At 35.6% G+C, this 13,803-nt stretch overlaps 2 protein-coding genes across 4 annotated transcripts; one reads left to right on the top strand and one right to left on the bottom strand.

Annotated features, from left to right (window-relative positions):
- Nucleotides 1-2,464: 2,464 nt before the first annotated feature.
- LOC137744028 (uncharacterized) lies at nt 2,465-4,161 on the bottom strand. The gene is made up of 2 exons (XM_068483888.2): nt 3,559-4,161; nt 2,465-3,165 (listed from the first exon to the last, which is right to left on the bottom strand). The coding sequence occupies exons 1-2, from the start codon at nt 3,675-3,677 to the stop codon at nt 2,931-2,933; spliced, it is 354 nt and encodes a 117-aa protein (XP_068339989.1). The 5' UTR covers nt 3,678-4,161; the 3' UTR covers nt 2,465-2,930.
- Nucleotides 4,162-7,451: 3,290 nt separating this feature from the next.
- On the top strand, nt 7,452-12,554 carry LOC137745834 (bifunctional TH2 protein, mitochondrial). Of its 3 annotated transcripts, XM_068485857.2 has the most exons (8): nt 7,553-7,963; nt 9,062-9,122; nt 9,280-9,388; nt 9,554-9,844; nt 9,986-10,400; nt 10,540-10,803; nt 11,333-11,994; nt 12,283-12,554. In XM_068485857.2, the coding sequence occupies exons 2-7, from the start codon at nt 9,118-9,120 to the stop codon at nt 11,743-11,745; spliced, it is 1,497 nt and encodes a 498-aa protein (XP_068341958.1). In that variant the 5' UTR covers nt 7,553-7,963; nt 9,062-9,117; the 3' UTR covers nt 11,746-11,994; nt 12,283-12,554. The 3 variants fall into 3 exon arrangements, with proteins under 3 accessions (XP_068341955.2, XP_068341958.1, XP_068341956.2); XM_068485854.2 differs by lacking the exon at nt 9,062-9,122 and having other exon boundaries at nt 7,452-7,963; XM_068485855.2 differs by lacking the exon at nt 9,062-9,122 and having other exon boundaries at nt 7,574-7,963; nt 10,543-10,803.
- The last annotated feature ends 1,249 nt before the right edge of the window (nt 12,555-13,803 follow it).

Raw genomic sequence — 13,803 nt, forward strand, 5'->3', positions numbered from 1 at the left:
TTAAAGGGAAAGATACGAACCTTGGCTGTCACATCCCGGCCTCGGGTCCACCACATCCCGGGCCCGTTCCACCACCGTAGCACGATATTGTCCGCTTTGGGCCCCGACCACGCCCTCACGGTTTTGTTTTTGGGAACTCACACGAGAACTTCCCAGTGGGTCATTCATCATGGGAGTGCTCTCGCGCGCTACTCGCTTAACTTCGGAGTTCCGATGGAACCCGAAGTCAGTGAGCTCCCAAAAGGCCTCATGCTAGGTAGGGATGAGAATATACATATAAGGATCACTCCCCTGGGCGATGTGGGATGTCACATTGGCTCTTTGCAAGATTTTGTTTCTTTTGCAGTAAATAAATGGTTCTTTACCGTAGTGGCGGAAAATAATTATATACCTATATACCTTATTGCAAGTTCGATCCTCATCGATTTCTCTCCTCTTAACAACTAAACGTCGAACCCACTATGCTATCGCTCTACTAAAAAAAACTATTTTTTAAATAAAATTCTGATATGGAAAATTGAAAAATTAATAAAAAGAGTAATGTTAGGACCAACTTTTTAGAATATATTTGCAAATCATATGATGTATTACTTGTGGAGCCAAAAATAATCAAGAGGTGACACGTTGATTTTTAGGTGAAGAGGACAAAATTACCCTCGAGACACACCGGGTTTCCTACACGCGAGCAGTGAAGAAACATTCATCAACCGAGTCAAGAGTGCCCAAAATAGGTAACAAGTTCAAATTTATCTCATCCATCTTTACTCTATATCCTCTACAAGGAAATAATTTCATAACCTTCCATATAAATTAAATTACTTAGGTTAATTAATGGATTACTTCCTAATTAATCCATTAATCACCAAATTAATCACCATTACACCCCAAAAAACATCGAAGGGTCGGCCATGCTCTATAAATAGGACTCCATTTTCTTTAAAAGACAAGTCCACACTTTTGTAAAACTCCAAAAACTCTCCAAACACTTTTTCTCTTTAAATTCTAACTTTGGCATCGAAGGTTCTTCGGACAAAGCCCCCCCATTCATTGTGGGCGCGTGAGGCTCTTGGCCTTAACCTAAGGTGTTAATTGTTTTGTAGGTGCAATTTTGTCCAAGATCAAGAAGGCGGAAATTTGCATCCATATTACTCATAAAAAATAAGCACATTAATCAACACTCAGGTAGTAATTCAATCATCAACAATCATGTTATATGCTTTACAATGTATAATTTAAATATTGGGTTTCCGGCACAACTCATATGATATTTTCGGCAGGCATAACGCCCTTTGAATGTCCTCCATGAATTTCAAGGTTATGGTGCGATAAGAACAACACGAAGTTAGGTTTCATGCATGAACGGTTTTTGGAAAATGACACAAACATAAAATATGATATGAAATGTCTTTTGGTTTTGTAAGCCTGGGGCCTTGAATGGCATGTTTCAGAGGATGACCGACGAATATATAGCTATTTTCTTTGGTTCGAGGCATCGAGAGCATGCAGAAGAACTGCGACGGAAAACAATATATAAAAAGATACCATACGCATGATATGATCAAATATTCTAAGCACATTCACACTTGAGAAATGAAAAAGAAGCAAAGAGGACAAATATACGCTCTCCCTATCCACAACCAAGACCCGACTCAAAGAAATTCTTACTTAGGCACTAATGTGACACGTAGCTAAGACATTTATACAAAGCGGAACTCTCTGTATTAGGAATTTTAAACGAATCATATTAGTAAACACGAATTTAATGATGATTTATTTGCGGTGTATGTCCCAAACTGATGTACAACGTGGTGCGGAACTGTCCAAAAATGTTCTCTTATCTAACTCAACATTCCATTTGACTCATTGATCGGTGAGATAAACAGATACGATAGTTGAAATTGTATCACAAACTTCCAACTTGAAGAATTGTAGGGTAGTTACTTTTATATCACGTTATAGGTCTGCTCAAGACATACACAAGAACACCTCCATGCATTCGGATTCCAAGACTCGAATTCAAGAGAAAGATTGCTAAAATGACCAAAGGAAAGGTACATACACCCATAAATCGTACACTGGAACTGCCCTCGCCGACCTATATATTTTCTTATATGTGTGTTACAGTAAAAGATGACGATGCATAAAGACCCTTGATCACTAGTCAAAAGTCTGACGACAAAAACATATGTGACATTTGGAATCGTGTGCATTTTGGGGGTGAGCAACTGAAAGCAAACTTTTTCTGCTTTTGCTTGTAATATATTGTTAATTTGTCATTGTATTATTTGCATGTTCACATTGTCAAAAAAGTTGGAGATTTCTGAAAATTTAAGCATGGTTTCACGTGCATAAAGTTACATAAAGGAGGGCTTTTCTAGCTGCATTGCACTGCCAGATACAAATCCAACCTAAAAAATTAAAGCTTTTGGTCAACAACCTAGCTAAAAATAAGCTTACCGGTCAATAAAGCAAGAAAAAGGCACCTCCATAAAATCATAATCTCATCCGCATATGGAGTCAAGATCGCTTTGCATTAACAAAAGTAGAACTACACTATATTAATCCCTTCTTTTCTTTCTTGGATCCAAAGAGCTTGAATACAACTTTTTCATCAACGTATAAGATGCGTAATGATGCTTAAACATCTATTTTGAGATTATCAAAATTCATACATACAAGTGCATTGTAAAAATAGTGGTGCTATCCACACATATATTTTTATCTTGTACGCAACCCTTACTAATTTCTATCATTTGATCTCTTCGACTCATTCGATCCGATGACCGGAGATTAAGAGAGTGTGTGGGAGATTATACTTAGTTACATGCATTTCATGATTAGCTAAACATAAACCAGAAGCTACGTACAATAATTAATGGAAGATGGCTAGCTTAATTAGCTAATTAATTATGGTGATGAAGATGATATGATCACGAAGAATCGAATTTGTAGTGTTTATCGATAGCAACTGAGACGTCCCATATGCAACTGAGTCCCTTGGGAATGGTCACAAGGTCCCCAGCACCAAAATTTACAAACTCCTCATCAGAAGACGATGATGATGATGAGCCTTTTCTAGGGTAAACCTTCACCTTGCCTTTCACCAGATAACATGTTTCCGCTGCGTCAAACTTCAATGTGTACTTTCCAGGCGGACACCCCCATCTGAAATATTACACGTAAATTAATAACATATCTCAAATCAGAATCAAATGTTCGAAAGTAAATAGCTAACAAATTAATTACCAAGATTTCATAAAGACGGATCAACTAAATAGTCAGGTTAGTGTGGCCGGTCCTAAATTTGGACATGAGTTTGAATCTCTCTCTCGCGGTTGCTAGCTAGAGTAGTTTCAAAATCAACGTTCGAAAGTATATAACTAGCAAATTAAGTGTGTCAAGACTTCGGAGAGATCATCATGAAAAACAACATATGTACGTTAGACCTTAGATACGAGTTCGAATCTCTCCTCGGTGTGTTAAAGAAAAGGATCATGAAAACGAAGAACTATAACCTGTGAACTCATTAGAAGAGAGCTAAGAGAAATTAAGACTTACTTGGGCCATGAGTTAATACCCAACTCAGATAATCGTGAATCAGAGGGATTGCTTTCTACTACGATTCTTAGATTGGAAAGTGCTTCTGCAGAAGCATTTGATGATGCTGTAGCTGCCATGAGGGACAATGGGAGAGCTGAGAGGAGAGGAGGAAGAAGAAGAAAGAGACAGTAGGAGGAATGGATGAGAAAGGAGTTGTGGGGTGGTTGGCCTACTCGTGTTTATATATATATATATAAACGATCGAGAGAGAGGACTAGGAGAGGAATCTTTACACGAACCTAAAGCCAATAAAAAATAGAGCAAAAAAGCCTTAAAAGGACAATTATATTTACACATTTAGACACATTTTCGAAACGTGGATATGTTCTGTGTTTCTCAGAATCTGATTCTGATATGTATGAAATTTGACTAAAATGCTTCTCCTCAAGGATAAATACAAGAGGCTATATCCCAAAAAGCAGAAGCAGAAGCAGAAGACATGTGCAAAAGTGCTTCTGGGGAAGAAGAAATCTAAAGGATACGTACAACAGGCTATCCCAACAAGCAGAAGCAGAAGATACGTACAAAAGTGCTTCTGGGAAAGGAGAAGAAATAAAAAGAGAACAACCGGAAGCCACTCTTTATCAGAGCCAGGTTTCGATCCTGGGACCTGTGGGTTATGGGCCCACCACGCTTCCGCTGCGCCACTCTGATCTGTTGATGTTTGTTTAACATAAAACCATATTAAACTATTTACAGTGGTGAAATAAAACAGCGGGTTCCTAATTTAAAAGACCCCAGAATTATGACCAAACAGAATTATATGTTTTGTCACCAAGTAATATTAAATTATTTTGTAATACCAAAAAATATGTCGCACCAAAATAATTGGATTTTTTTGAAGATTTGATGCACTTACTAATTCATATGATATGGAATGTATAAAATGAAAACTTTATTCTCGATTCTACGAGAACTTTACAAAAGCCTTTCATTTGCTTCACTTGATGGAAGTTTGATTTTCCTATAATGTATTCTAATTTTTTTTTTCCTGATAATCGATTCAACCTTTGATAAAAAAGATATACCTTAGTTATATTTCATCTCTTCAATAAGTTTAATAATGAGCATAACGGCCCTATTGTTCAAAATATGCAATAAAAATCTATGAAAAACGCGTGCACTCATAACATACTTTTACGAATGGAAATTATGGGGATACATTTCTTTTCAAAGAGCAAGATGCATTTCTGTATGGGTTTCTTCGTCTCCCTCTTCAGTTTTGCTACCTCTCTCTCTCTCTCTAGTTTCTTATTAATATTATTTAATTTAATTAATATATTTGCATGATGTTCATATATATATTTCAGGTGCATCAATATTGTTACTAGGAGTATCTGCAGAAGTGGAAGCAAATATCGGGACAGAGGCTGTCGACGTACAACCATGCAGACGTGATGTGGATTGCTTTTTCTTCCTCCCAAAATGTGAAGGCCTCAAATACTGTGATCGTGGCTGGTGCAAGTGTTTTGAAGGTAAAGTAACCATCGATCCTCCTCTTGCTAGTGTCGAGGCTTATAACTCGGCAACAGCAGTAGAAGAAGCTGCTGCCGATGCCAAATGTTGGCGAGATGTTGATTGTGAATTCGATGTTGATTGTGAATTCGCAGTTAAGTGTCCGCCTGGTGACATTAAATTTTGTGTTCACGGAAAATGTGAATGCGTTGAAGGCTCGAAGAACCCTCCTCCAGCTGATGAGGCACCTAAATTGGATAATTAAATGTATCCCAAGCGGCCTCAAACTTATGCAAATTATGGAAAATGCGAAGAAGGTTAATGAAATTAAGTGTGCACGAAGATCGTACCGTGAGTTTTTTTTTGTTAAAATTCTCATTTTAAGAAAAACTAATAAAAATAACTTGAAAACTTTGAGTTTTAACGATAAGGAGAAAATAAAGGGTAAAGTGAATAGTATTAAGATTGACTTTTTAGTTTAAAAATGTGGTTTTTTTGTTAAAGTGAATAACACCGTGAGCTTTTTGTTAAAATTCCCTTAATTTTAATCAGCTACACTTTTTCTTTATCTAATGAATAAATCATTACAAATTTCGTATCGGTGTTGTGATTTCGGTTTTCATTTTATTTAATGAATGAATACAATTAAGACGATTGTTATTAGTATTCTAAAAATAGATCTTTTGCATTCATCTTACTTTATTTCAATAATTAGCAAGCAGTGCAGACGACTATTTGAGATTGCAAATAAGAACATCCCAAAATTAATACAAATTTGCATGCATAGTATTTTTTTTCTTATGAACTATGACATTTTATTCGCAATTAATAAACATCCAAATAAAACATTATATATCCATATCATGTGAACAAAACCGCTACTAGTACATCGGATATACCACTTTACCAATAAAAAAAAAAACAAACGTCAAGAAAACTGAATTAGAAAGTTGATGTCAAGGAAGAAGTTTTGAAGCAAATTTTGTGGCGGATGCTCTTGCTATTGTTAGTCAGTTTTGCTCTGATATTCTGTACTGGTTTGGTATTGAGGTGCTTTTATAAAAAGTAGGTATAAAAAAAGTTGAACTCAAAAAGGTGTTTGGTAAACACTTAAAAAAGAGTTTATTTTCACAATTTTGAGTGAAACAAAAAATTGAAAACGTGAAGCAGCAAAAATAAGCTTATTCTCACAGCACAGCAGAAATATTTTTTTTTCAAAGCACAACAATACCAAACCGGCAAACTCTTCCTATTGAGGTGCCTTCCGCTTGGTTTTGAAATTTTTGTAGCTTTCTTGCCCTAAAGGCTTTTCTTTGTAACTTTTCCTTTCGTATCGAAAAAGGAAGGATTTTAAAGAGAAAATAACAGAAAGAGATGGGTCACCAAAAAATTATATGAAATTGAAAGAGATGTTGATGTTATATGGTGTACGTATACATACATAGATGGCAGAATCCGAAAATGTTGCAATTGTATGAACAGGGTCTTTGTCCTTCACCTTCTATAAATAGCCCAAGTCTAATAAAACAACATGGCAACTAGTTTCACTAGAAAATGACACAAAATTGACCCCTTTCTTTTCGTCCTTCGTTCATTCTTTGTTTTTAAAATTTTATTATTATTAAAAAGAATAAGAGAGTCTGAAATTATTATAATAAGAAGAAATGAAAGTTTTGAATCTGGAATGCAAGGCTAAAAATCCAACAATATATTCATCTTTTTCGTTCACGGTATATTTTCGTAATATCCATTATTATTCATAGTATGATTTTCATGTTAGCATAAGATGAGCAAATCATGTGGTCTAATATCCCAATTGATGAGGTATTAGCTTTCTACTCATGCATCTCGGGTTCAAAACTTCCAAACTCTTAAATTATTATAATAATTTTGAACTCTCCCCTTCTTAATAATACATGAAATAAATAAATAAATAAGATGAGCAAATTAGTTAATTGTGATATGGGTATGTAGCTTAGGCTCTTAAACTTTCAATAATAATGATAATAATTACTATTATTGACAAAATCATACCCTATTTTAATGAATAGGGAGTAGCTAGGCTGTAATATGGAGGTTGCACTGTCTTGATTAACTAATTCATGTAATATTAAAGAGCTAATTACAAAGTACACCGTTGGTTGATGTCACTTTCACAAAATAAATACCGTCTTTCAAAACTATACATTACTATCTACAATATGAAATTGTTAACAATTCAAATCACTCTTATGTCTAGCCGGCCATTACCCAAAATTTTTAATTGCCCAATCTTAATTAAACACAAAAAAATGACTTGAAGTATTAAAACTTTCTTACGCGGGGTAGTAATGTGAAAAAATTGAAATATCGTGCCCCATCTCACCGTTACCCCAAACTTCGTCGATGTCTTTTGTAATTAACTATTTTTGGGTAAATTTTCGTAATTAGCTTTTGATATTAGGTAAAAAAAAACCAAAGAAAATGAATAAGAAAGAAAAACAACCTCCACCAGGCTGCTGATAAAAACTTCCCTCTTTTCACACTCACCCACTAACCCCCACACACACGGAGCATTCCTCTCTCTCTCGCTCTCTCCCCCTTTCTTGATTTTGATGCGCATACTCTTCCCCCCAAACCCAATCAAAACCCCAACTCTCTTCAACTCCCTCCGTCTGCGATTCAACTCGCTCCGATCCCACTGTGCCAACTCAATGGCCATACCTCCGCCGAAGTCAGCCATGGCTTCCGCCGTCGTCGACAACGAGGTGGGTCTCGCCCGCCGCTTCTGGATCAAGTTCAAGCGAGAATCGATTTTCGCTATGTACACTCCCTTCACGCTCTGTTTGGCTGCTGGGAATCTCAAGATTGAAACTTTCCGCGATTATATTGCCCAAGATGTTCACTTTCTCAAGGCCTTCGCTCACGCGTGAGTTGTTGTTGCTTTCTTTAATTTCACTTATTTGTTTTTGTTCGAATTTGCTTAGTATCGTTTCTTTTTCTTTTGGGGTTTTGGGGACTGTTTGGTTGCTGGGAAAATGTTGTGGTTGAATCTGAATCCGAATCCGAATCTGGGTTTGTTTAAATTTTTGGTGACCCTTTAAGTGTTTAAGCAAATAAAGATTTTTTTTTTTAAAAAAAGATAGATTGTAAGTGTGCCAAGAAAGTGTTCATTGTAATTCTTTGATTTTCTTTGTTCGTTAATTTGGAAATATTTGCTTCGTTTTATTGAGTTCTTTTTAGTTAGAGTGCAATTTTAGGTAGAAAATTTCATGAATTATTGAAATTACAATTTACAGTTTTACTCTTAACACAAATAGTAAAGGGTTTGGTAAATTTTTGTGCTTTCGTTGTTGTGATCTTTGTGGTGACGGGAAAATGTGGGAAAAGAAAGGAAATTAAATTGTGAGTGTAGAGGTTTTAATCAATAGGAGGAAAGGATATATGGTTTGATGAAAGCTATCTATCGATTATGTATTTTCCAGGACACAGAGTTCTTGATGTTTCATTTTAGGGATTTTCGCCAAAAATCAAGAGTGGTATTCTTTTCGTTTATGTGTTATCAACTTCTTGCTCTTGCTGGTTGCTGAGGAAGTATAGGAAATGACAGGAAGTAACAAGATACATCTTAGGCACTTGTTATTGTTGAGTAATATTGGCATTTGTTCTTGTATGCACCTTACCATGCTTGACCTTATTACTTACATTAGGTCATGTTTTACGTAAGTTTGTTTGATATTATGTCATAATTTTTAAAGAGTTTTTCCCTTAATCGTCTACCAGAAGATCAGCTAGGATTTTCAACAAAATTTGTTGTTTGGTTGCTGAGAAAAAGGTTTGAAAAGAAGATGAAAGAACAAAAATTAAATCTTAAATTTTGATTGGCTATGATGGCGAGAATTATCTTGTAATTTTGCTGAGCATAATTTAGTTGATTGATTAATTTTGGGAGATTCTATTGTTCTTTAGTAAAAGGAGCTACTAAAATCATATTATTTAAATTTATACCTTCATTTCTTTTTTTCAGTCTTCTCAGCAACCAAATGGAGGGTTAGTTATTTTGGAAATATTTGTGTGCATTGAATGAGGTAAATTTTTTGTTTTTAGTTTACGTAGAAATCCAAAATACTGTATAAGATAAGAATAACTTTTATTTTTGGTTTATTCGTAGCTGCTGGAGTTTAGATTTGATATGTATCTTTAGACGATTTATTGGTTTGATTTTTTTTATGTATGAATATTTAGGTATGAATTGGCAGAAGATTGTGCAGACGATGATGATGCAAAGCCCGTGATTTCTGAGTTGAGGAGGGCAGTTCTGCAGGAGCTGAAAATGCATGATTCATTTGTGAAGGTATGGTGAAGTGTTATTTTGTCTGACAATGGAGTAGACATGTATATTATAATTGATCTGCAACAGTCCAACTAAGTATTTTGAAAGTAAATATTGGCAGAAAATGACTGTTTCATATTCTGTTAAGTTGCGTTTTGCATTGTCTAAAATATAAGAACCGTGCAGGAATGGGGTTTACAGGGTGCTAAAGAGACCCCTATCAACTCCGCTGCGGTGAAGTACACAGATTTCTTATTGGCAACAGCCTCTGGAAAAGTTGAAGGAGTCAAGGGACCTGGTAAACTTGCAACTCCATTTGAAAGAACCAAAGTGGCTGCTTACACCCTTGGCGCTATGACTCCTTGCATGAGACTGTATGCCTTTCTTGGTAAGGAGTTCAAGGCACTTCTAGATCCCAGCGAAGGTAGTCACCCGTACTTGAAGTGGATTGACAGTTATTCTTCTAAAAGTTTTCAGGTACGTCATGTCATTGACTAATCAAGTTTTCTCACCTTTTTTGTCTGAATTTATTTTCTTGATTCTGATCTCAAAGGTTCATGCATTCATAAATTGCCTATTTCACTTTAACAGTTGAATTATTGTTATCTTTGAATCTAGGCATCAGCTGTGCAAATCGAAGAGTTGCTGGATAAACTAAGTGTCTCTTTGACAGGCGAGGAGCTTGACATCATCGAAAAGCTTTATCACCAAGCAATGAAACTTGAGATCGAGTTCTTCTCTGCTCAGTCTGTTGTTCAGCCAACTGTAGTTCCTCTGATCAGAGAACATAACCCTGCAGAAGATCGGCTCATGATATTTTCTGATTTTGATTTGACTTGTACAGTCGTTGATTCATCTGCCATTTTGGCTGAAATTGCAATAGTAACGGCACCAAAATCTGATCAACATCAACCCGAAAATCAGATTGCTCGGATGTCTTCGGCTGATCTCAGGAATACATGGGGTCTTCTTTCCAGGCAGTACACAGAAGAGTATGAGCAATGCATAGAAAGCATTGTTCCCACTGAAAAAGGTATAGTAACAATTATGGTAGTCTTGTTTGCTATTCATGAAGGTTCAACTTTATTTTTAAATGCATGAAATTGTTACAGTAGCATTTTATAAAGGTTACTTGCTCAGGTGTGACCATTTGCCTTTCTGTGGTTTTGCAGGAGTGTTTGACTATGAAAATTTGCTTAAAGCACTAGAGAAACTTTCAGATTTTGAGAGGAAGGCAAACAATAGAGTCACGAAGTCTGAAGTACTCAAGGGTCTTAATCTCGAAGATATAAAAAGAGCTGGTGAACGTCTCATTCTTCAAGATGGCTGTATTAATTTCTTTCAGAAAATTGCCAAGAGTGAAAACTTGAATGCAAATGTTCATGTTCTTTCATACTGTTGGTGTGGTGATCTCATAAGATCGGCCTTTTCATCAGGTATACTTCCTTCCGAACATTCGTAAACTTGCATTGTTTCTTAATTTTTATGCGTATGCATTACTCAAACCAAATATACTCTTATTGTTTCGATCCCTATAGTATATCCTGATTGTTATGAACAAGCTGAGTTGGTTATTAAAGTATGATTCTTCTTGCCTCTAGAAATTAGACTTGAACTTGATCCTAAGAGAATCTGATGTTTCAATTTATTGCTTCTTTTCTAGGCATAGTTTCAACAGAAACATTTTCATAAGGCACCTTGAAGTTGGTATACCTGGATTTTTAGGAGAAAATTCTGGAACATATGAGTTATGGGAATTTAGTGGACATAGATTTTGCCCTAGTTCAGGATCTTTAGGCTCTGACCTTTGGTGGACATATAAGATTCCCATTGTTGACATTTGAAGTGCATATAATATCACCCGTAGCAACTTTATCGACATTTCTCTCAGAACTAAAAAAATAATAATTGGTGTCGGTTAAGATGCATGGCATCTCATTCTTGTTTATGCGGTGTTTGGAGCAGGGGGTTTAAACGAGCTGGATGTACATGCAAATGAGTTTACCTTCGAGGAATCCATCTCCACAGGTGATATTGTTAAGAAGGTGGAGTCCCCTATTGACAAGGTTAAATCTTTTAAAGATATTTTGAAAAATTGCAGCAATGACAGAAAGAACTTGACTGTTTACATTGGAGACTCGGTGGGTGACTTACTTTGTCTGCTGGAGGCGGATATTGGAATCGTAATTGGGTCAAGTTCAAGCCTTAGGAGAGTGGCGACTCAGTTTGGGGTATCTTTTGTTCCGTTGTTCCCGGGTTTAGTTAAGAAACAGAAAGAATGCACAGATGGAAGGTCTCCTAGTTGGAAAGGGTTAACTGGTATTCTTTACACAGTGAATAGTTGGGCGGAAATACATGCCTTCATTTTGGGGTGTTAAGAGTTCATTTTCTTCTTTTCGGTTCTTGTGCACTCAAACAACGTGCTTGGACAGACAAATCATATTCATATATAGTGGAACACAGATTAAAGTTGGTGTCTTGTCAAAAAACAAAGATAAAAAGTTGGTGGCTGATTTTATAAGGGCCACAGATTTGCTCCTGTTTTGCTGTTCTCTTCTTTTCTTTTTGTAAACAGGGGGATCTCTTTTGGAAATGTGATGTTGGCCGCTTGGGGTGCTGTAAACAGGGTACGTGCAATTCTTCTCCGCTTCTTTCATCTTTTTTCCTCAGTCATTCACGTTTGGTGTTAGAGAATTGATTTTCACAGCCCCATTTTATCTTCCTACACACCCCTGTTTAATCCTGCATGTTGGTTCTGTTTGATTTATTCAATCCAATGACCATAAATAGAGAGGGGTGTATGAGAAGCTAAAAACAGTGTGAAAGCACTTCCTTGGGTATTATTGTAACCGCGTTTTCTTATCAGTTTCTTGAAATCGTTTTTTTTTTTTTTTTTTTTTTTTTTTTTTTTTCAGGTATGGAGAGTTCTCAGGCAGCAATGAATTCATACAGAATGTTATATCATCATTTGTCCATAGAAACATTTCAAGTTCTGTATCTGTAATTTTGGTTAGCTGATTGCTATTCGATATTTAGGATGTATGGCAGTTTCAGAGCGTATTTCCGGTCATATAATACCTGTTTCCTGCTATAAATGCAGATGCAAATGTTCATGTTAGCTTGTTGGATCTATTCGTTGTTTTGGTTGGGTCCCCATATTTTCTCAGAATCCACTATTTGAACTCCATGCTTTGCTTGGTTGCTTGCACCAAATTGGAAATATGCCAACCTGACATCCATGATATGCACTTAGAATCTCAAGGGTTGGTTTAAAAATGCCTCTTGATAACACTTTTGCTCGTAAACGCTTTTACTGGAAAAGTTTCTATTAGATCATGATGAAATTTTTAATAAAGATTTAGGTGTTCCTTGAAATAGGTGCTTCTTTAAGAAATCACGTCTAGATGTTTTTCTAATATAAGAACACAATTTTTTTGTCAAACTTTGACAGTAGCGTTTGTGGTTATTTAAAAGCACTCTAGTGCTCCTTTTACAAAGCACTTCCATGATATGCACTATTGGATTTAGAAATCAATCTCCTACTTTCAAGTTGATCACAAATTTTTCATTTTTTTTTTAAACATACATTTAATGTAGCTTGTCTAATTCAATCCAATCACTTATACCAAATGGGACCTTATAGTTGTCCAAAAGAACTTTTAGAAGCTCTTGGGACTGGTTTAATGATGCTTAAAATTTTCTTAAAAGCAATTTCTTAAAAATGTTGGGGTCTTAATTGTGTTTGTAAATGAAAAAAAAAAAGTTTTTTTTCTTCTTAATAATGGGTCAAAAAGTAGAAGTAGCTCTACAAATGCTTTTAGAAAAGCGCTTTTTTGAATTGGAGACAGGTAAACAGTGTTACAGTACTAATTCATAAAAAATTCATATTGACAATCCAACTTCATCTTTTCCCCTCTTTCTTTCTTTTTTTTTTTTTGTTTTTTTTTGTTTTTTTGCTAAAAACACTTTTAGCACTATAATTTACCAAACACTTACCTATTTTTTTCAAAGCTGTTTACCTCAAACTAGCCCTTAATCGGCCACGTGATTCATGTGTTTGACAAGTTGTGGAGTCAGAACAAGTCCAACATCAATGCCAAAGCAATTGGAGCCCGAAAAATATGAAACAAAAATCTCTATTAATTCTAAATTGCTATATAGTGCACAACGTACATGCACTTAGAATGGCATACACGAAAAGGATGGTAAACCAATGGATAAATGAGAGAACAGGTTGACCACTACTTTGTATATGCATTCGGACAAAGATTTTTCCATGCCTACACTTTGTCATTTGTGTATGTTTTGTACTTAAGAAACAAGTATAATAATTGATCCCATGCAAAGCTTTCAGAGCTACGATTAGACAGTTAATTATGGTAGTATATCCGCACTTACGTCTAATTTCATTTCTTCTTTTTTTTTTTTTTTTTTTT

The sequence above is a fragment of the Pyrus communis genome, chromosome 12, assembly GCF_041283825.1.
Source record: "Pyrus communis isolate YQ-2024b chromosome 12, ASM4128382v1, whole genome shotgun sequence".
In the NCBI taxonomy this organism is placed as follows: Eukaryota; Viridiplantae; Streptophyta; class Magnoliopsida; order Rosales; family Rosaceae; genus Pyrus; species Pyrus communis.

Coding starts and splice junctions, on each gene's coding strand:
- LOC137744028 (XM_068483888.2), bottom strand. CDS start 3,677: ATGGCAGCTACAGCATCATCAAATGCTTCTGCAGAAGCACTTTCCAAT. Junction 3,166..3,558: donor GGTATTAACTCATGGCCCAA/GTAAGTCTTAAT, acceptor GTAATATTTCAG/ATGGGGGTGTCCGCCTGGAA.
- LOC137745834 (XM_068485854.2), top strand. CDS start 7,650: ATGCGCATACTCTTCCCCCCAAACCCAATCAAAACCCCAACTCTCTTC. Junction 9,845..9,985: donor ATTCTTCTAAAAGTTTTCAG/GTACGTCATGTC, acceptor CTTTGAATCTAG/GCATCAGCTGTGCAAATCGA. Junction 10,401..10,539: donor CATTGTTCCCACTGAAAAAG/GTATAGTAACAA, acceptor GTGGTTTTGCAG/GAGTGTTTGACTATGAAAAT.